At 38.0% G+C, this 21877-nt stretch overlaps 2 protein-coding genes across 8 annotated transcripts in view; one reads left to right on the forward strand and one right to left on the reverse strand.

Annotated features, from left to right (window-relative positions):
- LOC107758999 (B3 domain-containing protein REM10-like) overlaps positions 1-21877 on the reverse strand; it is a 159213-nt gene that overhangs the window by 74170 nt on the left and 63166 nt on the right. The window lies entirely within an intron of this gene.
- LOC107759000 (B3 domain-containing protein REM17) lies at positions 1892-7736 on the forward strand. 7 transcript variants are annotated; one of them, XM_075230629.1, is made up of 10 exons: positions 1892-2338; positions 3750-4062; positions 4629-4864; positions 5026-5293; positions 5378-5574; positions 5736-6003; positions 6306-6451; positions 6562-6796; positions 6948-7022; positions 7348-7736. In XM_075230629.1, exons 1-10 carry the CDS (start codon positions 2273-2275, stop codon positions 7350-7352), a joined length of 1809 nt encoding a protein of 602 aa, XP_075086730.1. In that variant the 5' UTR covers positions 1892-2272; the 3' UTR covers positions 7353-7736. The 7 variants fall into 7 exon arrangements, with proteins under 7 accessions (XP_075086730.1, XP_075086729.1, XP_016432342.2 ...); XM_075230628.1 differs by having other exon boundaries at positions 7353-7736; XM_016576856.2 differs by having other exon boundaries at positions 6318-6451; positions 7353-7736.

Here is a 21877-nt window from a genome sequence, read left to right on the forward strand (position 1 = left end):
TGCCCTAAGAATGATGTAGAACGAAAAAAAATAGAATCAATTCCTTACTCTTCTATTGTTGGTAGTCGGATGTATGCTCAGACTTGCACAAGACCAGATATTAGTTTTGCGATCGGAATGCTAGGAAGATATCAGAGTAACTCAGGAATTGATCACTGGAAAGCTGCAAAGAAAGTATTAATGTACTTGAAAGGAACGAAGGATTATATGCTCATGTATAGGAGATCCAAGCATTTGGAAGTTGTTGGATACTCGGATTCATATTTCACTGGATGTATTGACACTAGGAAGTCTACGTTTGATTATTTGTTCCAATCAGCTGAAGGAGCAATATCGTGGAAGAGTGCCAAACAGTTTGTCATTGCTACATCCACGATAGAAGCAGAATTTATGGCATGTTTTGAAGCCACAATACATGCATTATGGATGCGAAACTTTATTTTAGAACTTGGGGTTGTCGACACCATTACCAAGCCGCTGAAAATTTACTGTGATAATTCTGTAGCGGTATTCTTCTCCAAGAACGATAAGTACTCCAAAGGTGCCAAACATATGAAATTAAAGTACTTTACCGTCAAGGAGGAAGTTCAGAAACAAAGAGTGTCACTTGAGCTTATTAGAACTGATCTCATGATTGCAAATCCGTTAACGAAAAGTTTACAGCCAAAGATATTTAAAAAGCATGTACATAGAATGGGTCTTGGCTATATTTATAACTAATGTATTTATGATGTTTTGACACTCTAAGCTCATTTATGTGTTTCTGATATACATTAATGATTTCATGTTTCTCATAATGGGGTGCAAATTATTATTTGAGATATTATAGGATAAGTCTCAATGAGATATTATTGTGGACCATAATATTTTATAGCTTATAGACCTGATACGATGAGTTACTAATGTTGTAGTATATAGAAGGGAGTATGTAGACAAATTATATATATAACCACCATAACTCACATTTAGTAGTTTATCGAATTATGGTATTTATGATGGACATTATAGAAGAGATTTGTTTATGCGCAAGTAATGTTCTTATATTATTAAATATTAATATTAGGTGATTATTGGGCCAAGTGGGAGAATATAAGATTTTCCTACGTATATTGGTGGCCCAGTATGTTTAAGGCCCTTAATTAATATTTAATTAATGAGCAAATCTCATTCGTCCGATCGGTTACTTGATGGACGTACCGGATTAAGTAAGAACCTCTATAAATTGGCTCTCTCCCCACCCATTAGGGTTACTGTATTTTCTATTCTCTCTTCCATCACTAAAGTCGGCGGTAACAAAAGCTAGGCAAGGGGCGAGAAACCAATTCCAATTAACGTTCCGGTTCACGATAATGGCTTTCGCTTCAGGTATGTTTTTCTGTAACGATTATATGTAAGATTATCATGTTCAAGATCCTGGTATGAATTAAACTTTATGTTTACAAATTGCTCTACCCATTACAATTTGAAAGATTGTACTTTTGAATGCATCATCATTATATATTTATCATTTATTAAAAGATAAATTTATTATTTAGTACAAAAATATTATAGGAGTGGTGTGTAGATAATGGATAAAAATGTCATTCAATTTTTTGATGGATATGATGATTAGTGTTATGTGTCCATGGTCGTGTTCTTGTTTTCTTTTAATTCAACAACGTAATAAGAAAGGGCAAAATTGATAAATAAGTACAATAACAGTTATTATATTAATGATAAATAAATTTTAAAAAATTATTAATAAATCAAGATAAGTAAAGTAAGCATAATATCTCCTTTTATTTTTATTTTTTCTTTTTTGTTACCATTAATATTTAATACTAACTAAAATACTCTCTTTGTTTCAATTCATATGTCATTCCTTTTTAGCTTGAAATTTTTTCCTTTACCTAAATAATATGATTTCAATTCATAGTCCACACAAATTTTTATAATCTCTTTTTCAATGTATATTAACTAACGAGGACACATGTTAATAATGTAACCTACCATTGACATTATCGACGCCAAACTCACTTGAGCAAAGCTGAACCCCATTTACCGTTCCTCTTTCAATTTATTCGTTCGGCTGCAGTGAAAAATTCTTCTGTTTTACGCAGTCCCACAGTAAAAGCTACAATTGCTGTGGGTTATTCCATTCCACAATCATTTCTTTCCAGTTTCACTTATCAAATAATTGATCCCCTGAACTGAATTAAAGTATCAATCTTTCAATTCTATCAATTTCAAATGCAGTTGTCTATACTAACTGCATTTGTTTGACTTGGCGGCCATGAAAGTTCGTCCAGTGAAGCCTCAATTTTTCAAACCTATTCTGCCAGGTTTCAAGCACGCTCTGGTCAGTCAAAATTAACCCTCTTTTTAGTAATTATTTCATCTTTCCTATATATTTATACTAGTATATGATATGGAGGTAGAACAATTTATCCCAGAAAAGAAAAACACTACAACAACAACAGCAACTACAAACGCATTGTAATCCTACCAGTGGGCAGTGGGGTCGGGGTTTGGGGAGGCTAGTGTATAGGCAGAGGCGGTTCTCCGAAGACAGAAAAGAAAAACGCTAAAATTTAAAAACCATAGTCTATATGAACATGAAAAGGGTCGAATTTGTCCTTGAACTATGGAAAAAGCTCTAGATATGCCCTCTGTTAATAGATAGGTTCAATCACGGCTTTGGTATTACTTTGTTAAAAACTAGGCTATATTTGCCCATATTGACCAATATGTTAGCATTGTTCTGATTAGCATTGTTTGCTGCCGCGTGCCCAAAATTTAATAACAGAAAAAGGTCCAGAACTATGTGAAATGGCCTAGATATGGCATTAGCGGCTTAAATATTAACTATCCCTTTTTATCACCCCCCCCCCCCCCCCCCCCTTAAAAAACCCGCCCATTTTAATCTTCTAAACAGACACAAATTGGAGATATGGCAACAGTGGAACAATGTTCCACTACAACAGATAAACCATTTTCGGGCGAAAAGATACCAGCTAGTGGATAAAGAATCTGGAAATGGGAGACAAGTCGACAATGACCAAATAATCGGGGTTTGATAGGTGAGAGGGTTCTATCGAAATAGCTAGGAGGAGACGAGATGAGACGAGGGTGGTCGGAGAAAATTCAGGCAACTGTAAAAGTTACTGGTAGTGGTGGTTCTCGGCTGGAATGAATCACTGGGCGAGGGGTGTCACAAGAAGGGTGGTGTCAGCGGACGATCTTTTTAGCAGATTAACCATATTATGTAATCAATCTATTACCCTCTCATTCTCTTGTTCATCAATTTTGTGCGAAGGGTATGATGAAGAAGCCTTTATAAGTTATACCAGCTTCCTCAATTCCATCAAATAGAGCAACTCTCTTGCCACGTTCCCTTCGAGAATTCACATCTACCGGAAAAGCATGATTGACTGAAACTAATGACGGAGGGCAATAAGTTTGACCCTTTTCTCGTTATTAAATTTTGGACACATGGCAGCAAACCATGCTACTAAGTTCCATTAGTCGATAAGAGCAAATATAGCAACTATTAACGGAGGGCAGCAAACCATGACCCAGCAAGGGCATGATTAACCCCAACTATTAACATGGGGCAGCTATAGATCATTTCGCATAGTTCAAGGGCTAATTTGACCCTTTGCCTTTTCTTAATTGTTTATCTAGGTAGAAAAATAATACTGTTTCACATACTAAATAAAACAATTTGATGATTTGGAACAAGGCAACTCTAAGTTTGTGTTGTACCGCAGAAAATTCCTAAAGGTTTTCTGAAGTATCTAAAGGGACATGAGCATGAACATGCAGTACTGAGAAGGGTGGATAAATACTGGCTGGTGAAGGTGAACGACTATCGATTCAAAGCAGGTTGGGCAGAATTTGTGGAAGAGAATGATTTGCAGTTGGGAGATATGTTGGTTTTCAGATATGAAGGAAACATGGAGTTTGAGGTAATGATCTTTGATTCAAGTCACTGTAACAGAGAATATGCGGAGTATTTGCAAGAAGAAGAAGCAGCAGCAACACATACTTTTGGAGAGGCTTCCAAGAATTTTGAATTTGAAGGTGAAGTTATTTAGGTTCTCAACTTTCTTTTTTCGGATTTGACATTTCTGTTATTTATGGAAGTTATTTTCCTGATTATTTATTTTTTGTGTACTGATGCATAAACAGTATGATGCTTAATGCCATTTAATACTCCCTGTCTCATTTTAATTGTGAGGTTACTAAAAATGTTTGTCCGGTAATACTTGTCAATTTATAAAATCAAGATAGAATGATCAATTCCCCATTTTGCCCATAATATTAATGGTCTTGAAAGTAAGCAATACTAATAGAATGCACATTTATTGCATAGAGATAAGGATAAATTAGGCAAAAAAATACTTCTTATTTATGATTCCTTAAGGGGCATGCAAAACGGAAATATGACAACCGATTAATATGGGACAGAGGGAGTAGTAAGAAAAAGTAGAATAGAAAGAGAAACTAAAGTGTCCTTTAATCTTAATACAAGAAAATACTGATGTGATGTAATTTATTTTGTTTAAGAAATTAGCCGAAATGTGTGGTAGATAGTTAAATGTTGTTCCCTTTTCTAAATGGAATTTGTCATATTTAATATCTTGAAGATACAAACAACTACGCCTCAATCCCAAGTGGTGATCGACTATATCAATCCTCGCCATCCACGTCGTGCTATTTAAGCCATTCAAGAAATACCGACGATGTAATAGAAATACCAAGCCCCGGCATCAAGTTGTCAGACGAGGATTCTTCACGTGCGGAAGCTGCTACTGACAAGCATGTTGGTCATTCTCATTTTGTATGCACTATTAAACCATATTGCCTAACATATGGTTACATGGTAAGTCTTAGAACTCATTAATTTCACCTAAACTCTTCAAGAATCTTCAGGCTAAAGGAAGTATGTGTACTATTTTGCTTATTTTTATCCTTGTTTAAGTGAAAATCTGAAGAATATGAAATGTTTTAATGATGTGTTCAAATGGTAATACACTTTGTCAGTACCTTCCTCAACAATTTGCAAATGGTCTCTCCAACAAGAAGTGCGATTTGATTATAAGAGATGAAAGACAAAGGTTATGGAATTTAAAGCTAAGTTCTGATTGCAACAATCGAGTCCGTATTGGAGATGGATGGCGTAAATTCATTGTTGATAATCGGTTAAAGGAGGGAGATCATATTGTGTTTGAAGTTGTTACTGATGAAGAAACATCTATATGGAAATTTCATGTTGTTACTACTGCAGAAACTCCAATGAGGAAGTTTCAGGGTAAGTTTTCTCATATCATGTTATACTATTGATAAAGAGGAGCCTTGGCGTAACTGGTACGTAAAGTTGCTGCCATGTGACCAGGAGGTCACGGATTCGAGGCTTGGAAACAGCCACTTGCAGAAATACCAAGCCCCGATGATGTAATAGAAATACCAAGCCCCTGCATCAAGTCGTCAGACGAGGATTTTTCACATGCGGAAGCTGCTACTGACAAGCATGTTGGTCATTCTCATTTTGTATGCACTATTAAACCATATTGCCTAACATATGGTTACTTGGTAAGTCTTAGAATTCATAAATTTCACCTAAACTCTTCAAGAATCGTCAGGCTAAAGGAAGTATGTGTACTATTTTGCTTATTTTTATCCTTGTTTAAGTGAAAATCTGAAGAATATGAAATGTTTTAATGATTTGTTCAAATGGTAATACAATTTGTCAGTACCTTGCTCAACAATTTGCAAATGGTCTCTCCAACAAGAAGTGCGATTTGATTATAAGAGATGAAAGACAAAGGTTATGGAATTTAAAGCTAAGTTCTGATTACAAAAATCGAGTCCGTATTGGAGATGGATGGTGTAAATTCATTGCTGATAATCGGTTAAAGGAGGGAGATCGTATTGTGTTTGAAGTTGTTACCGATGAAGAGACATCTATATGGAAATTTCATGCTGTTACTAATGCAGAAACTCCAATGAGGAAGTTTCAGGGTAAGTTTTCTCATATCGTGTTATACTATTGATAAAGGAGGAGCCTTGGCGTAACTAGTACGTAAAGTTGTCTCCATGTGACCAGGAGGTCACGGGTTCGAGCCGTGTAAACAACCACTTGCAGAAATGCAGGGGTAAGGCTGCGTACAACAGACTCTTGTGGTCCGACCCTCTCCCGGACCCCCCCCGGACCCCCGCATAGCTGGAGCTTAGTGCACCGGGGTTCCTTTATGTTATACTGTTGATATGTTCTTTTGTTAATACTTTTGCCAAATATTTGACATGACTTTGTATGCAATTAGCAAATGCTACAGAAAAACCAGAACCCAACATCATGTCATCATACAAGGCTTTCCCCGATGTAGAAGCGGCTAAGGACATGCCTCTGTCTCGCCCTGATCATTTCATTTCTACTGTCAAACTCCATCACATTTCGAAATGTAGGATGGTAAGCTTAAAACTAAATTCTACTTTCATTGTTACACTTAAGAAGATAAAAGGAAAATAAGATGAACTCTTAAATATGAACAATTTACGTGGTTATAAACTGTGTTTCAGCATGTTCCAAAACTATTTGCAAGAGAAAATGGCCTCAGCAACAGGAAATGTACGATAGCGATAAGAGATTCTGAGCAAAGGTCATTGGAATTTAGGCTGTATTCCTCCTCTGCTGGCAGCACTTTCATTGGAGGGGAATGGCGTAAATTTTGCGCTGCTAATTTCTTAAAGGAAGGAGATCGCATAATGTTTGAGATATTTGCCAAGGGAGAGAAACCTATATTGAAATTTTATGGCAAGTTTCACATCTTAAAACCTTATGTTATACTTATTTCATCACTTTTACACCATTTATCTGCTTCTTTTACTTCAACTTAATGTTCTGTTTTTGGATTTATATTCATCTTCAGTTTCAGTTTTGACTTGTTTCAATTTTTAAAAACTAGATTTGAGAGCAAATGCATCACTTCATCCCGAAGAAGCGAAGCCTAATTTGGATGCTGAAAGAGTTTCCACTCAAGGTCTGGATAATAAGAACATATTAACCTTGATTCTTACTACAAGAAATTGGACTTTCAGCACCGACCTTTACGACTTTTGTAATTTTTGTGGTTACTTTAGTCGCAACAAAAAGTCAAACTTCTCTTAGCATCTGTATCCAATACCTTTGTCTTTTCTTTTCATTTCTCTGGCTCTAATAGTTCTCTATCTTCACAAGGTAGGGGTAAAGGTCCGCGTACACTTTATCCTTCTCAGACCCTAATTGTGGAACTTCACTTGGTTTGTTGTTCTTTGACTCTAATAATTCTTCTTTCTTTTCTTTTTCATGTATATTTTTAAATGAAGAATAGGCCTCGGGATTGGGTGAAATGATGACGAAGCTCAATATGCAATTGTGGACATGTCGTCACGGTTGATTGTTTCAGGATCCTTTTGCTCGAATTGTCCGTAGATCCTTAAGAATTGTTCTAACCTGTTACTGCTTCACAAGCTACTTCTGTTGTCGAGCTATATTCTGCTTCTGCTGAAGATAATGGCGTTGTCTTTTGAAGAAACTTTTGCTCTTTCATCACTGCTAAAATTAGTTTTCAATATTTGGCTTTCAGAGATTGTAACTCTAGATGTAAAGCTTCTTTCTTACCTTTCAGCAGACTCTTACAGCTTGTTTGGATGGTTGTTACCTATTGTATCGTATTGTATTGTTACTTTAAATATAATTTTTGTTTTGATTATTACTTAGATTTTATTGTATCGTATTGTTAAATTCGTCGTTACGTAACGGCAATAAGTGCCACTTTATGTAACGACGGATTTAGTGTGGTGACATCATTACCTTTTTTTTTCTTTTCTCATTTTACCCTTCTTTATTATTAAATAAACATATATTAGCCTTTACCCTACTTTTTTATATAATGATTCTCCTTCGTATCCTATTTTTTCTTAGTAATGTTGCAAGTTTATGCTTTATATTTTTTGGCGTGTGACATCATGAAATACAGTAAACGATACAATCTATTCAAACATTGTATTTATCAGACAATACAGTACAATACAATACGATATATTATGAAACGACATGTCAAGCTGTAATGGTTCTTAATTCTTCTTAAAAGATTATATTGAACGTGTATTATGTGTAGTTATTCATAGATTATTATAATATTATATCTAGATTAATGTTACTCTCCTTAGTTTTTATCTCTGAAATAGTGGACTACCTATTTCTCATAGTTGATGTAGGCTTAGACGCTTAGTGGCAGATTCATGTAAATAATTGTATTTCTTCTATATATTTCTCTTTTCATATGAATTATTACTGCTCCCTTCGACTCAATTTATATGGTGGGAAAGAATGCGTTTTTCTATTATTTTTAGTAACTTTATAATATCAACTTTCATATTTTATCTTTAATATCACATGACTCTCTTATAACATTGATTTCATGTTTAATTATACTAATTTCTGGACATGTGTTTTGCGCGTGTATCCCATATAAATAAGGAAAAAAATATATTAAGAAGTCACATGAGACTATTAAAAAATATGTTTAATTATAAAATAAAGACAAAAGAAAAAGTATAAGTTCTTGCAATGATGAATGATAATCCTGTTTCGCTAAATCGACAACAATATTAAAACACCCTGCTACACCGAAATCGTAATTGTAATATTATATTGATATATAGGTTCTGTATTTTCTTGAAAATAGTACAATGAGTTAACTTGTATCACACAACGGAAAATGTCCAAATATACCAATGTACTATACGAAATTGAGCACATTTGCCCTTCGTTAATACTTTAGCTCAAATATGCCCTTACCGTCACATAGTTGGTCCATATATACCCTTAGAGTTACACAGTTGACCAATATATGCCCTTTTCGAAACGGAATCCACCCGAACTAATTAGTTCTTTCGTTATTGTATTAAAGTGTATTACAAACACTATTTCCTTTTTATTAGTACTTTTTTTCTTTACCTATCTCTTTTCTTTCTTTCTTTTTTCTTTTCTTCTCTTTTTTTTTTCCTTTTTCTTTCTCCCTTATCCGATTTTCTCCATTACCGATGTCTTCTCCATTTTCATCACCAATTTCACTTGACAAAACTCATGAATTTCAATTACTAAGAAAATTCTCGCATAAGAATATTTTAATAGACCATATGTTTGTCAATTTTTTAATTTTTACTGAACATATATTTAGTTCTAAAAAATTTAACAAAGTAAGATTGAAATAATATTTATATAACAAAAAACCCGAAAAATCCAACAAAATCGAACAATCCAAACCGATATAATTGGTTTGGTTTGGTTTTGATAAAAACTGAACTAACCCGTTCCATGTACACTCCTAATTTACATAGTTAATAAAAAAAATAGAAAATGTCTAGCTGAAAAAAGATAAAAAAAGATTAACAACTCAAATTTATAACACTACAACTTGAACTCTAGGCTTTTAATCATTAAATTATCTTTCTGAAAACAATTTAAATATCTCTCTCATTGATCTGATCGAGGCACTGATGCCATTCTGGGACCCAGGGCACAATGTTTTTCACTTCTTAGATTTTGAATTTACCCCTACGCTGGAGGAGATAGCAAGTTATGCCGGTTTTGACAGGAGTCTTAGGCATCAATATCTAGTAGCACCCAGAACTGTGACCCCTCATAAATTTTTGGACCTTCTCAGCATTAATTAGCAAGTTAAGAGTGAAAATTTGGCCGAGGGTTTCTGTACATTTCACTTCTTGTATAGCCGGTATGGGGTCCCCCACGGATTTGAGGCTCTAGACACTGGTTTGAGTCACGAAGGGAAGAAAAACAAGTGGGAATCACGCAGAGGTTTAGTCTTCGTAGTCGCATTCTTGGGCACTCTGATATGCCCAAGGAATGACAGACACATAGAGTTGGGACTTGCAGGGGTGGCTGACTTTCGGGTCAAGAAGGCCAATGGTACTCTTGTGCCGATGATTTTCGCGGAGATCTATTGAGCTCTAACTGCATGTCGAGCTGGTGCAAAATTCTTTGAGGGTTGTAATCTGCTTTTGCAAATGTGGCTGGTAGAACATCTCTGTCATCGCCCAATATACATGAACTACAGATTAATTGGCTCAGTTGCATCGAAGAATACAAAAATAGGGTAAACGGCTATGAGTTGCCGGAAGGTACTGAAGCATGGTTCACACATCTGGGTTCTTTAACCATAAAGCAAATTGAGTGAACTTTCAGTTGGCTCCCGGTCAACGAGGTTATCTACATGTCTACCGACGTGTGCTTTATTTTATTGATGAGTCTTCGGAGTATTCAACCATACGCTCCGTATCGGGTTCTACACCAGTTGGGAAGGAATCAAATAGTCCCTCATGATGAAGATCTGAGTGGGCAGGTTATTGAGCTACGTCCAGGGGCTGCGTTCCCGGAAGAAAAGGTTCGCCAGGTTTGGCATCAATGTAGGTTTTTGGAGCCTCAGACTCAGGTATGTGATTTATCATCTGGTGAGGTAGAGTCTAACTACACAGCATGGTATGGAAAGAGAGCTCGGGTCGATCAAGAGTCAGAACAGCCCGCCAAAAGGCCCCATGTACAACATTTCACTGACGGGGCACAAGAACAGTGGGTCTGGTTAGCCAAAGAGAAGGAATACCAGACCACCATCAACAAACTAAAACATCTAGTCATAACCATCAAATTTGAAAGTGGGTTGCAAGCCGCTGAAGATGAGGGAGAAAATAAAAGGTTGGCCTGGGAAAACGAAGCCCTCCGCGCTCAGCTCCGGGAAATGAAAATAGCCGCCAAGACGCCGCTAAGAAGTGAGAGGGACAAAAAAATCATAAGCAACTTGAGGCGAAAAGTGCATGACTATGTGACCGACCTTACAAAGGCCGAGAAAGATTTGGCAAAAGCTCGGTCGAGGGTGGAGAAAGATACAGAAGAACAGACAAGATCAGCCCGCCAGTTAAAGCAAGATATGAGAGAGAAGTCGCGATTTTAAGGAAAGAGCCGGACACCCTCGAAAATGAAATGGGTCAGCAGGTAAAGGGTATCAAGACAGAAAGAGAACATTTTTATGAACTGATTAACCATTTGGAAGAGAGTGTGTTGAAATTACAAGACAAAAACAACACGACCATGCAGGTGGTGGAAGCCCGTGAACAACAAATTGGACGGTTGCTCCAAGAAAATGGTGTCATTAAACATAGAATCAAAGAAATAGCCGATTACACTACAATGAAATGCAATGAATGTGCGGGTATGACTAGAGCTATGTTCTTTGCTTCAGTGTTGTCTTTCGCTCGCCAGGTCATGGACGATCTAGAGTTCCTTCAAGAAGAGATTGCACGTAGGCCCCTACCGAGACCGACTAATGTCCCGCAGGCCCCCAGAATAACATTTGAGGCCCATATGTGTTCTTGATTGTTCGGTCTTTGAGTTTGTATTTCACTTTTTCTCGAATTGAGTCTGTTTGTCCTTTCGTCCATTTCGAGTTTGTTGTTATTTTGCTTTGAGTCTGTATGTTTTCCCTTCTAAGTCAGTTATCATTTGTCTTCGAGTCTTTGTAATAAAAAAACCAAAAAGATTTTAATTAATGAAATATTGAAAATCCCAAAATTTTCTTCGCTTTCATTTTGCATTTATTTCCCTAAACTACGTAATGGTCTGATTCATATGGTCTCATGATACGTAGGTAATCCTTATTGGATGCGATCACAACCATAATTAATCTGAGTGAAAATCAAAAAAAAAGGAAGAGAAAATTGAGAGACAATAAGTAAAAGAAAAGGAAGAAAAGTGTGACAAAAATAAAAGAGAAAATGAGGAGTGATGACAACGAGAGAAAAACCAGGAATGACAAAACAAAAAAGAAAAAGAGAGTGGAAATGAAAGAAAAGAATTACAGAGTGGAAAAGAGATAGTGAAAAGCCGGGATGAAACACGCAGCCGTTCCAATTTTTTTTTAGAAATGTTTAACTGTTCAGGTGCATTGCATCCCCAATGTGCGATTCCCTATCTGTTAAATGTCTCAAAACTGACAAGGTTGTTGTGTGTGCAAATAAGCTAGGTTATGTTCAGGTGGTTGGTTTTGTCGGTAATCTGGCTTGTGACCCCTATTTTACAAGATCCAAAGGAAAGGTTCCAATGGCTTCATAAATCAATCTCCACATTATTAATACTGAGGACAACCCTGAGATGGATATTTCACAACCCGAATCGGCAACTGTCGAAGAAAATAAGATGTTGCGTCTCCGCATGCTGGAAATGTGGACGCATGGTCCAATGCTAGGGAACCGCCACACGCAATTCCTGAATTCCCCGAGCTGGTCCCAAGGACGAGTGGAACCACCATCATCATTATGTCTAACCCATTTATCCCATTTGGGTACCCTACTATATCATCCAACTTTACTGGTATGCCTTCTGTGGTCCGCCTCTAGGCACCGTTTTCTGAGGCATCTTCAACATTGTTCTCCGCACCACCGGTCTTCACCATGGCATAACCACCTGTGCCCAGGCCATGCTTTGAACCCCCAACATTTACCTTCCAAGGTCCGCAATTTCATCCTGATATGACTCATGTCACTCCGGACTCGTATGCCCAACAGCCGCAGTATGAGTCTCCGATTGAGCAAGAAAAAACAGTTAGAAATCCCGAGCAGGAAGAATTAGCTCGGAAGATGAGAAGCTTAGAATAGAGCTTGAAAAATATGCAAGGCTTTAGTAGCCAAAAAAGTGTTTCCCATTCGGACTTGTGCATGTTTCCCAATGTTCATTTACCTGCTGGTTTCAAAATGCCGAAGTTCAAAAATTATGATGTGCACGGAGACCCAATCGCCCTCTTAAATAGATATTGCAATCAGTAAAGAGGGGCTGGTGGAAAAGAAGAGCTTCTGATGGCCTACTTCGGAGAAAGCTTAACAAGAATCGCCTCCGAGTGGTACATGGATAAAGAAATCACCTACTGGCACATATGGGATGATTTGGCCCAAGAGTTTGTCAGACAATTCTAGTATAACATGGACATCGCTCCCGGCAGAAACTACTTGTCCAATTTGAAGAAGAAAACTGCGGAAAGTTTCCGCGAGTATGCTGTCAAATAATGTGAGCAAGCCGCCAGAGTAAAACCTTCGATGGATGAAGTAGAAATGGTTACAGTCTTCCTACAGTCCCAAGAGGTTGATTACTTCCATAATATGATGTCCTCTATGGGCAAGCCATTTGCTGAGGCTATCAAGATTGGGGAGATGATAGAGAACAATCTAAGAACGGGATGAATTTTGAGTCAAGCCACCTTGAAAGCTACATCACAAGACATCCAGAATGGCTCATGGGGTTTGGTTATTCGCAAAAAGAGGGAGGAGAGATCCATGATGGCTTCGAGGGGATCTCGCCGATCATTTGACCATTCTTATATGCCACCGAGAACCCCACAACACTATAACCCACATCAAGATGCAGCTTATGCCGTGACTCCACCTTACTATGCGTTGATGAATGCCCAACCTTACACACGGCCCCAAACACATTACAACCAAACCTGAGCTGCACCTCCTAGAAATAACCATCCCTACAAAGCTCCTTATAACCCTCGCCCACCACAAAATACACAAACATAATCCATGCCCTCGTGAGCCTCCTAGGAGAAATAATTTCACCCTTATTAGCGAATCTTACTCTAGCATGCTTCAACAGTTAATTCAACTGGGTCTATTGCAACATGTACCTCCCAATCGGCAAAATCCTGAATCCCTATCATATAGGGCCGGTACTAGGTGTGCATACCATTCAGGAGTAGAAGGCCATGATACAGAAGACTGCTGGACCCTCAAGAGGGCGGTCGAAGGTCTGATTGAAGAAAAAAGAATTGTGCTGAGGGACGAGGAGATATCTAATGTGACCAACAATCCATTACCTTCTCACAATAATGGGTAGATCATTGGCATGATTTATGATGACAAAGAGTTTGACCCGGCATTAAAGGCCAGTGTTTCCATCGCCAATTCAGTGGCAAGACCTAAAGCGACGGTGAAACTAGCCAAAACCGAAAATAAGGTTGCCCCGATTCCTCAAGCCGTTGAAACAAAAAATGGTCCAACACCTGCCAAGAACGTGGTTCTCTATGTTCCTAAGGCCTTAAGAAAAGAATAGATTATCCTTGACACTCCCAAAAAATTCAAGTAAATGAAGGCTACATTGAGTGTTATATGTACCAAAGGGGAACTATGTGGCACGGGCTCCGGTAATTTCACCAAGGCTGACTGAGCCCGTGGTTATCATCCTCACACCACAGAGTCCTATGAAAGATCCCACCGATGTCCCTTGAAACTACAACAAAAACGTAGTTACATACAAAGGGAAAGGGGTTATGGGAGAAATAAACGAGACGAATCAGTCTGGGAAGTACCATACCCCAAAAGAGGTAAAGAATTCCAAACTGAACAAGGATAAATGAATGCCATCCAAGAAGCCTGTAAGCAACGAGGAAGTGGAAGAGTTCTTCAGAAAGATGAAAACTACAGAATACTCAATAGTTGACCAACTTTGGAAGACTACTTCCCAAGTCTCACTCTTATCTCTGCTACTGAGTTCGGATGAACACCGGAAATTTCTCCTCAAAACATTGAATAGAGCATGTCCCGGTTGATAATTCTGTCGAATAATTGGAAAGAATGGGCGAAAGATTTTTTGAGGTCTACAAGATTTCTTTCAGCTACGATGATTTGCCCCCAGAGGAGCTGCCCACAACAAAGCCCTCCACTTAACTATCAAATGTGAGGGTTATTATGTGAAAAATATGACATTGGATAGTGGGTCCGGAGTAGATATTTGCCCTCTCTCAACACTCCAGAGAATGGAGATTGGAACAAAAAGAATTCGGGCTAACAACGTCTGCGTACGAGCTTTTGATGGGGTCAAGAGAGACACAATAGGAGAAATTTATCTGATTTTGACTATTGGCCCTATGGATTTTGAGGCGACCTTCCAAGTTTTGGACATGGAACCCTCATACAATTTCCTCCTGGGTAGTCCATGGATTCATGTTGCCGGAGCTATTCCCTCCACTCTTCACCAAATGGTCAAATTAGAATATGATAATCAAGAGATTGTTGTCCATGGAGAAGACGAGCAATCCATCTACCGGGACCCTTCAGTCCCGTGTCTTGAAGCTAGGGAAGGCAGTGAGCATATTGTGTGCCAAGCTTTCGAAATTGTGGTCCCCGACCAATTTGAAGAAGGTGCCCCATTACCTCAACCTTGCTTGTCTAATGCTTTGGTCATGGTCACCACCCAAATAATTCGAAATGGGTACAAGCCTGGAAAGGGGCTCAGAGTATCTCTGCAGGGCATTACTAATCCTATTACCCCAATCTCTAATGAGTAGTGTTTTGGTGTGGGTTTTCGATCTACAGTGCCCGATAGAACATGGGCTAATGAGAGCAAAGAAAAAGGGTGGGTCCTGTCCCAGCCCATTCCACATCTCGCCCAATCATTTGTCAAACCAAAGTATATGGAAGAAGAAGAGGCTTTTGCGACTGAAGAAGTCGATGATATCTACGAAGCCTTGAAACAAATCCTATATGAGTCCCACATGGTCTAGCCAGGGGAAGGCACGAGCAGTGCTGAGGTGCAGTATATGAGATCATAATTCAAGCTCCAGAACTGGGAGGCTACCCTATTCCCTGTCAGGCGGGAGTCCCGATAGTTTAGTCTTTCCATCTCTTCTACATTACGAGTTATTTCAGGGTGTAACTCGAATGTTTTACTTTATTGTCTTTTAATTTTGATGTAGACCCTCATATCTTCAATTCAATGAAATAGAATCAATATTTCATCGTCCATAGATGTCTCTTTTCTTTTGTTCTGATTTTGCTATTTTTCTTATCTTTTTCTTTTCAGTTCTAATAATGCGGACTTAAATAACTTGACATGCTTTCGGACTTTATGCCCATATCATAAAATACTGTCTAACTTTTAGGGTCGGAATATGATGAAGATGAGGCTTTTAGGGAAATAAATCGAGAATTGGAACAATTTGAGAATAAGCCTAAGCCAAACTTAAATGAAACTGATCCAGTTAATTTGGGAAGTTCTTAAGAGATCCAAGAATCCATGATAAGCATTTACGATGACGAAAGAACTAGAGATGCCTTGATCCAACTTTTGTTTGAATTCAAAGATGTGTTTTCATGGTCTTATGATGATATGCCAGGGCTGAGTATTGATTTGGTGGTACATAAATTGCCTACCTATCCCGGTTATCCACATGTCCAACAGAAGCAAAGAAAGTTCAAAACCGATATTAATGATAAGATCAAGGAAGAAGTCACGAAACAACTGAAAGCTGGTATGATCCGAGCGGTCTGATACACCACGTGGATGGCTAATGTGGTTCCAGTGCCAAAGAAATATGGAAAAACCCGAGTGTGTGTTGATTATCGGGATTTGAATAAGGTGAATCCCAAGGACAACTATCCACTTCCAAACATCCAAATTCTTGTTGACAACTGTGCTAAACATGAGATACAGTCTTTCGTGGATTATTATGCTGGGTATCACCAGGTTCTGATGGATGAAAGAAGATGCAGAAAAGACTGCTTTCACCACACCTTGGGGAACTTACTGTTACAGGGTTATGCCATTTGGTCTGAAAAACACCGGGGCAACTTACATGAGAGATATGGCTGCCATCTTCCATGACATGATGTATCAAGAGATTGAGGTATATGTGGATGATGTGATCATTAAATCCAAATGCAAGAAGACCATGTGCGGGACCTGAGGAAGTTCTTTGAGTGTCTACCCAAGTATGACTTGAAATTGAACCCAGGTAAATGTGCATCCGGAGTTCCGTCTGGGAAGCTCATGGGATTTATAGTCAATCGAAGGGGTATTGAATTAGACTCGACACAGATAAAGTCTATTCGGGATTTTCCACCTCCAAAAAGCAAGAAAGAGGTTCTGAGTCTGTTAGGGATATTGAATTACATCAGCAGGTTCATCGCTCAGCTTACTACCACTTGTGAGCCCATACTCAAGCTGTTAAAGAAAGATGTGGTAATCAAATGGATAGAGGAATGCCAATAAGATTTTGATAAAATCAAAGAATACCTGTCAAATCCGCTAGTGTTGGTTCTACCCGAGCCAGAAAGACCTTTGTTCTTATATTTGACAGTCCTGGAGAATTCTTTTGGCTGTGTCCTGGGGAAAAACGATGTGACCGGGAAGAGGGAACAAACCATATACTATCTGAGCAAGAAGTTCACTACTTATGAAGCCAAGTACACTTTGTTTGAAAGAAATTGTTGCGCCCTAACTTGAGTCGCCCTAAAGCCCAGACATTACTTGCTGGCTTACACAACATATCTCATAACTAGGAAGGATCCTTTGAAGTATATATTCCAGAAGCCAATGCCCACTGGAAGGTTAGCAAAATGGAAGATCCTGCTCACCGAGTTTGACATAGTCCATGTCACTCGCACGACGATGAAATCCTAAGCCTTGCTCATCTAGCTGAGAACTCGGTTGATGATGAATACCAACTCCTAAGCACTTACTTTCCGTACGAGGAAGTACACTCGGTTGAAGTAGTTCCATAGAACACCAATGCCTGGGAAATGTTCTTTGATGGGGCTGTAAATGCCAAAGGTTTCGGGATTGGAGCAATTCTGATTTCGTCCACATGTTAATACTATCCGGCCATAGCCCGACTCCGGTTCTTCTGTACAAACAATACCGTCGAATATGAAGCTCTCATCCTGGGCATGCATATGGCAGTTGATCTAGATGTAGATGAATTATTAATCATGGGGGGATTCTGATTTGATCATTCGGCAAGCCCAAGGTGAGTGGGAAACTTGAGACATCAAACTCATCCCGTACAGGAAACATGTGAAAGATCTCAGCAAGCGGTTCAAGTCCGTCGAGTTCAAGTATATTCCTCGATTCCACAATGAGTTAGTTGATGCACTAGCTACTTTGGCCTCAATGTTTCCATACCCGGGTAATGTCCATATTGACCGTTGGAAATCCAGGTTCGAGAAAGACATGGTTATTGTAACGCAAAAATCCCACCACAGGCGTCGTGATGGCACTTAGTCTCTAAGACTAAGTAAGCCAATTATAAAACAATTCAAGACATTTTTTTATAATCGAAACCAACAGCGGAAATAATTACAAACAACCTCCCAAGACTGGAAATACTGAATCACGAACTCTAACTAAATACATGAAATTAACTCAGGGATCGAATACTCAATACTGTTTGAATAATGATTAACAATACAATAAAATAGAAAGACTCCAAGGGACTGCGACGATCAAACAGCTCTACCTTGAATCTTTGCGATCCCACTCTAACTCTGTCCGAGTTCGATATCTCAAATACATGGCTCTGCACAAAAATGTGCAGAAGTGTAGTATGAGTACACTACAGTTGGTACCCTGTAAGTATCAAGACTAACCTCGGTGGAGTAGTGACGAGGTATAGTCAAGACACTCGCTAGTCTAATAATATGTGCAATATAATATACAAAAATAATAGAAAAACAAATAGCAGTGATTGCAATAATAATCAACTAGTGATGTAAACAAAAAGACAGCAAGAACTCCATAAATATTGCTCAAACAGGTAATGAACACAAGTACAACCAATAATCAAGTCCTTCAAAATATACATATTTCATCTATAAGTTTTTAATAGAAATTTCTAGAATATTATCCTTTCCAATAAATATATTTCGAACATACTTCTTTCAATTAAATATCCTTCACATATAATTCTTTCAAATAAATATCTTTCGAATATAATTCTTTCAAATAGTATCCTTCAAATATAATTCTTTCAAATAAATGTCTTTCGAATATAATTCTTTCAAATAATATTTTTAAAATATAATCCTTTCAAATAAAACTCACATTGTGACACCTCATCTCATAATCATAAAATACGGGTCTCAGCCCACTTTCATATTTCCACGGCACCTCGTGACAATATCTCTATCACAATCGTACGGATAACTCACGTGCCAATATCATCATCATATTTTCCTCGGCACCTTATGCCCACATTTCATATCTGTTACGGCGTGCAAACCGATCCCATATAACATTAATCATACATGTTGTTGCGTGTAACCCGATCCCATATAACATAATCTGCCTGGCAATAGCCACATGCTCCCAATTTCAACATAGTTCAGACTATTATCAAGTTTACCGAAACAACAAGACAAGTTGCACAAGATATAAAATTAAACACAAGGAAAATCACAACATCACATGAAAATTACCAACGCAATAACCCCACATTATCACATTAAAATAACCAACACAATAACTCCACATCATCACATATCATCACTGACAATAGCCACCCTTATCTCTCATATAGCCACCCTTATCCCTCCACCCTGACAATATCAATAGCCACCCTTATCGCTCCTATAGCCACCCTTATCACTACGCCCATACAATATCCCAACACATATAACCACAATGAAATGTCACCCTTATACCCACATAATATCAACAGTGAAATGCCACCCTTATATCCTCATGATAATAACTCAAATCACACAACAATTTACATGGAATATTATCACGACAACACAACACAATCAATTCATATCACAATTTACCCAATGACCACAACCAATTTCAATGATATAGTAAAATCAATATATTTCTCAAAAATAGCCCAAGGCTCCACACAACGTATATAAAATGTCAAAACAACAACATAGATGGAAAAGTAACTCAGCATAGGACAACGCCTTCTTTAATCCAGATTTTAATAAATATAAATTAATGCCTCATTTTAAACTTATTTAATAATTATTTGCAGATAAAGATTCAATAATGAACGAGGCATGACAATTCAAGGATTTACTAAGTTCCCACAATTTTTCAATTTAATACATAAGAGTGTCTTTGAATTTTAACCAATATAATTTGCACATATAAATTAAGTACGTACTCGTCACCTTGCGTACACGACTTTCAATCACACAATTTTCACATAAGACTCAATGCCTAAGGGGTAATACCCCCACTCAAGGTTAGGCAAGATACTTACCTTTTTGAAGTTAGGCTGATATTCCAAAATAGCCTTCTTGTTTGAATTGACCTCCAGACAACTCAAATCTATCCAAATTAATTGTATAATTTCATTAAAATTCATCGAATATAATTCCGGATGATAAACACCAGCTTAAAATTTTATTCTAAATCCGACAGAATTTGTATGAAATTCAAACACCCATTCCGATACGAGTTCAACCATACCAAAATTATCAAATTCCGATAACGGATAGCCCTTCAAATCTTAAATTAAAAGCTAGAGGTTTTTTACCATTTTCAACCCAATTCACTAATTTAGTGATAAAAACAGTAATAGATTCATGTAATTTAACCAAAATCAAGTTAGGAATTCTTACTCCAATGTTTTCCTTGAAAAACTCTTGAAATAGCGCCTCACCCAAGCTTTCTTGGTCCAAAAATGAAAGAATGAGACGAATTTGGAGTTTATTCTGCTGCCGAGGGGTTTGTTCTTCGCGTTCGCGACCCTCCCCTCACGTTCGCGATGAACAAATTCTTCAACAGCCATTTTCAAATGCTTTTCAGACAACCTCTAGTATAATGGTCATAACATTTTGTATAAAACTTCAAATGATGAATAGTTTGACTTTTTGAAAACTAGACTCCAAGGGATATAACTTTTATTTGTTGCTCATCTCCCAATTCCTTATAGATTGCGAGATATAAGGTTCCAAAGTCAGCCATGTGGAGCAGAGATTTCCAAACTCTTCCTAGACAGCCTGTAGTGTATCCACCATAACTCTTTGTACACAACTCCAAATGACAAGTTGGTATCAAAGCTCTAGGTTCATAGGTTCTACGAGTCACGAACGAGTTTAGTAGAGTCTTGCATATCGGTACGAAGACGTATGTACTTATCTTTGAGAGGCTACATAGCTAGTAGGAAAAGTTTTCACTTATTTCATTCCTTATCGTGTGGTATTTATTCAGCTTGAAGCATATATCTTATGTTCTTTTTCATCCACTCGTGTATGAAATTGCGCACTCGATATCAACTATGCATAAATGTTTCATGATACTACAGATAAGGGAGCCAGAGTTGCTCAACCATTGCTATAACGTGTCGTCTAGATCGAGGATGCGGAAGTATTGAGAGATCATTTAGTTGTGCACATGGGGTGCAGCAGGTTCTGACATCTGGTTGATAAGTATGATCTTAAGAAGGTTTAATTAATTGCCTAATCATCACAATCGTGGTAGGGTCACGAGGTGGATGTAGATCTGAAGATAGTTGGTGGTATTAGAGACTATGTAGTTCGTATGGGATTTTCATTTAGTGAAAGGTACATACTAGAAGTCAAGGCACTCGAGGAAGCAATTTTGTCTGTCACGAGGATGAAATGTGCCCAATAAATGGCTTGATATGTCTTATGACTGGTGACGTACGAGCGGTGAAGGTTAGTATTGTGCATCATCGGACTGTGTTCTATGGCTTCGCGCCAAGTGATGGGAGTCCACTATCAACGATCAGATTGCGGGGTCATGTGTTATATCAGTTTTGGCTCGTGATGTATATATGTTGGCCAGTATTCCCGCGTCCTTAATAATTTTACATTTCAGAATACTCGGGGTGCTCCAGTAAGATCTTTTAATGCACCACCGGCACAGGGTTCCTATAATGGTTATTCTAGTTATGCGGCACAGACTCAGTATGAGCAGCCGAACCCGCAGAGGGGTTGTTATCAGTGTGGTGATACTAGGCATATCATGAGAGATTTTCCCAGACTTGGGAGAGGCGGATTTCATCAGAATACTCAGGCTACAAGCTCTATTCTAGTTACT

Source organism: Nicotiana tabacum, chromosome 15 (genome assembly GCF_000715075.1).
Source record: "Nicotiana tabacum cultivar K326 chromosome 15, ASM71507v2, whole genome shotgun sequence".
NCBI lineage: Eukaryota > Viridiplantae > Streptophyta > Magnoliopsida > Solanales > Solanaceae > Nicotiana > Nicotiana tabacum.

Bases quoted from the DNA above. Each gene is read 5' to 3' on its own strand.
- LOC107759000 (XM_075230628.1), top strand. From the start codon at position 2,273: ATGAAAGTTCGTCCAGTGAAGCCTCAATTTTTCAAACCTATTCTGCCA. The intron at 4,063-4,628 runs GTGAAGTTATTT...AATATCTTGAAG, and splicing joins CAAGAATTTTGAATTTGAAG to ATACAAACAACTACGCCTCA. The intron at 6,452-6,561 runs GTAAGCTTAAAA...ACTGTGTTTCAG, and splicing joins ACATTTCGAAATGTAGGATG to CATGTTCCAAAACTATTTGC.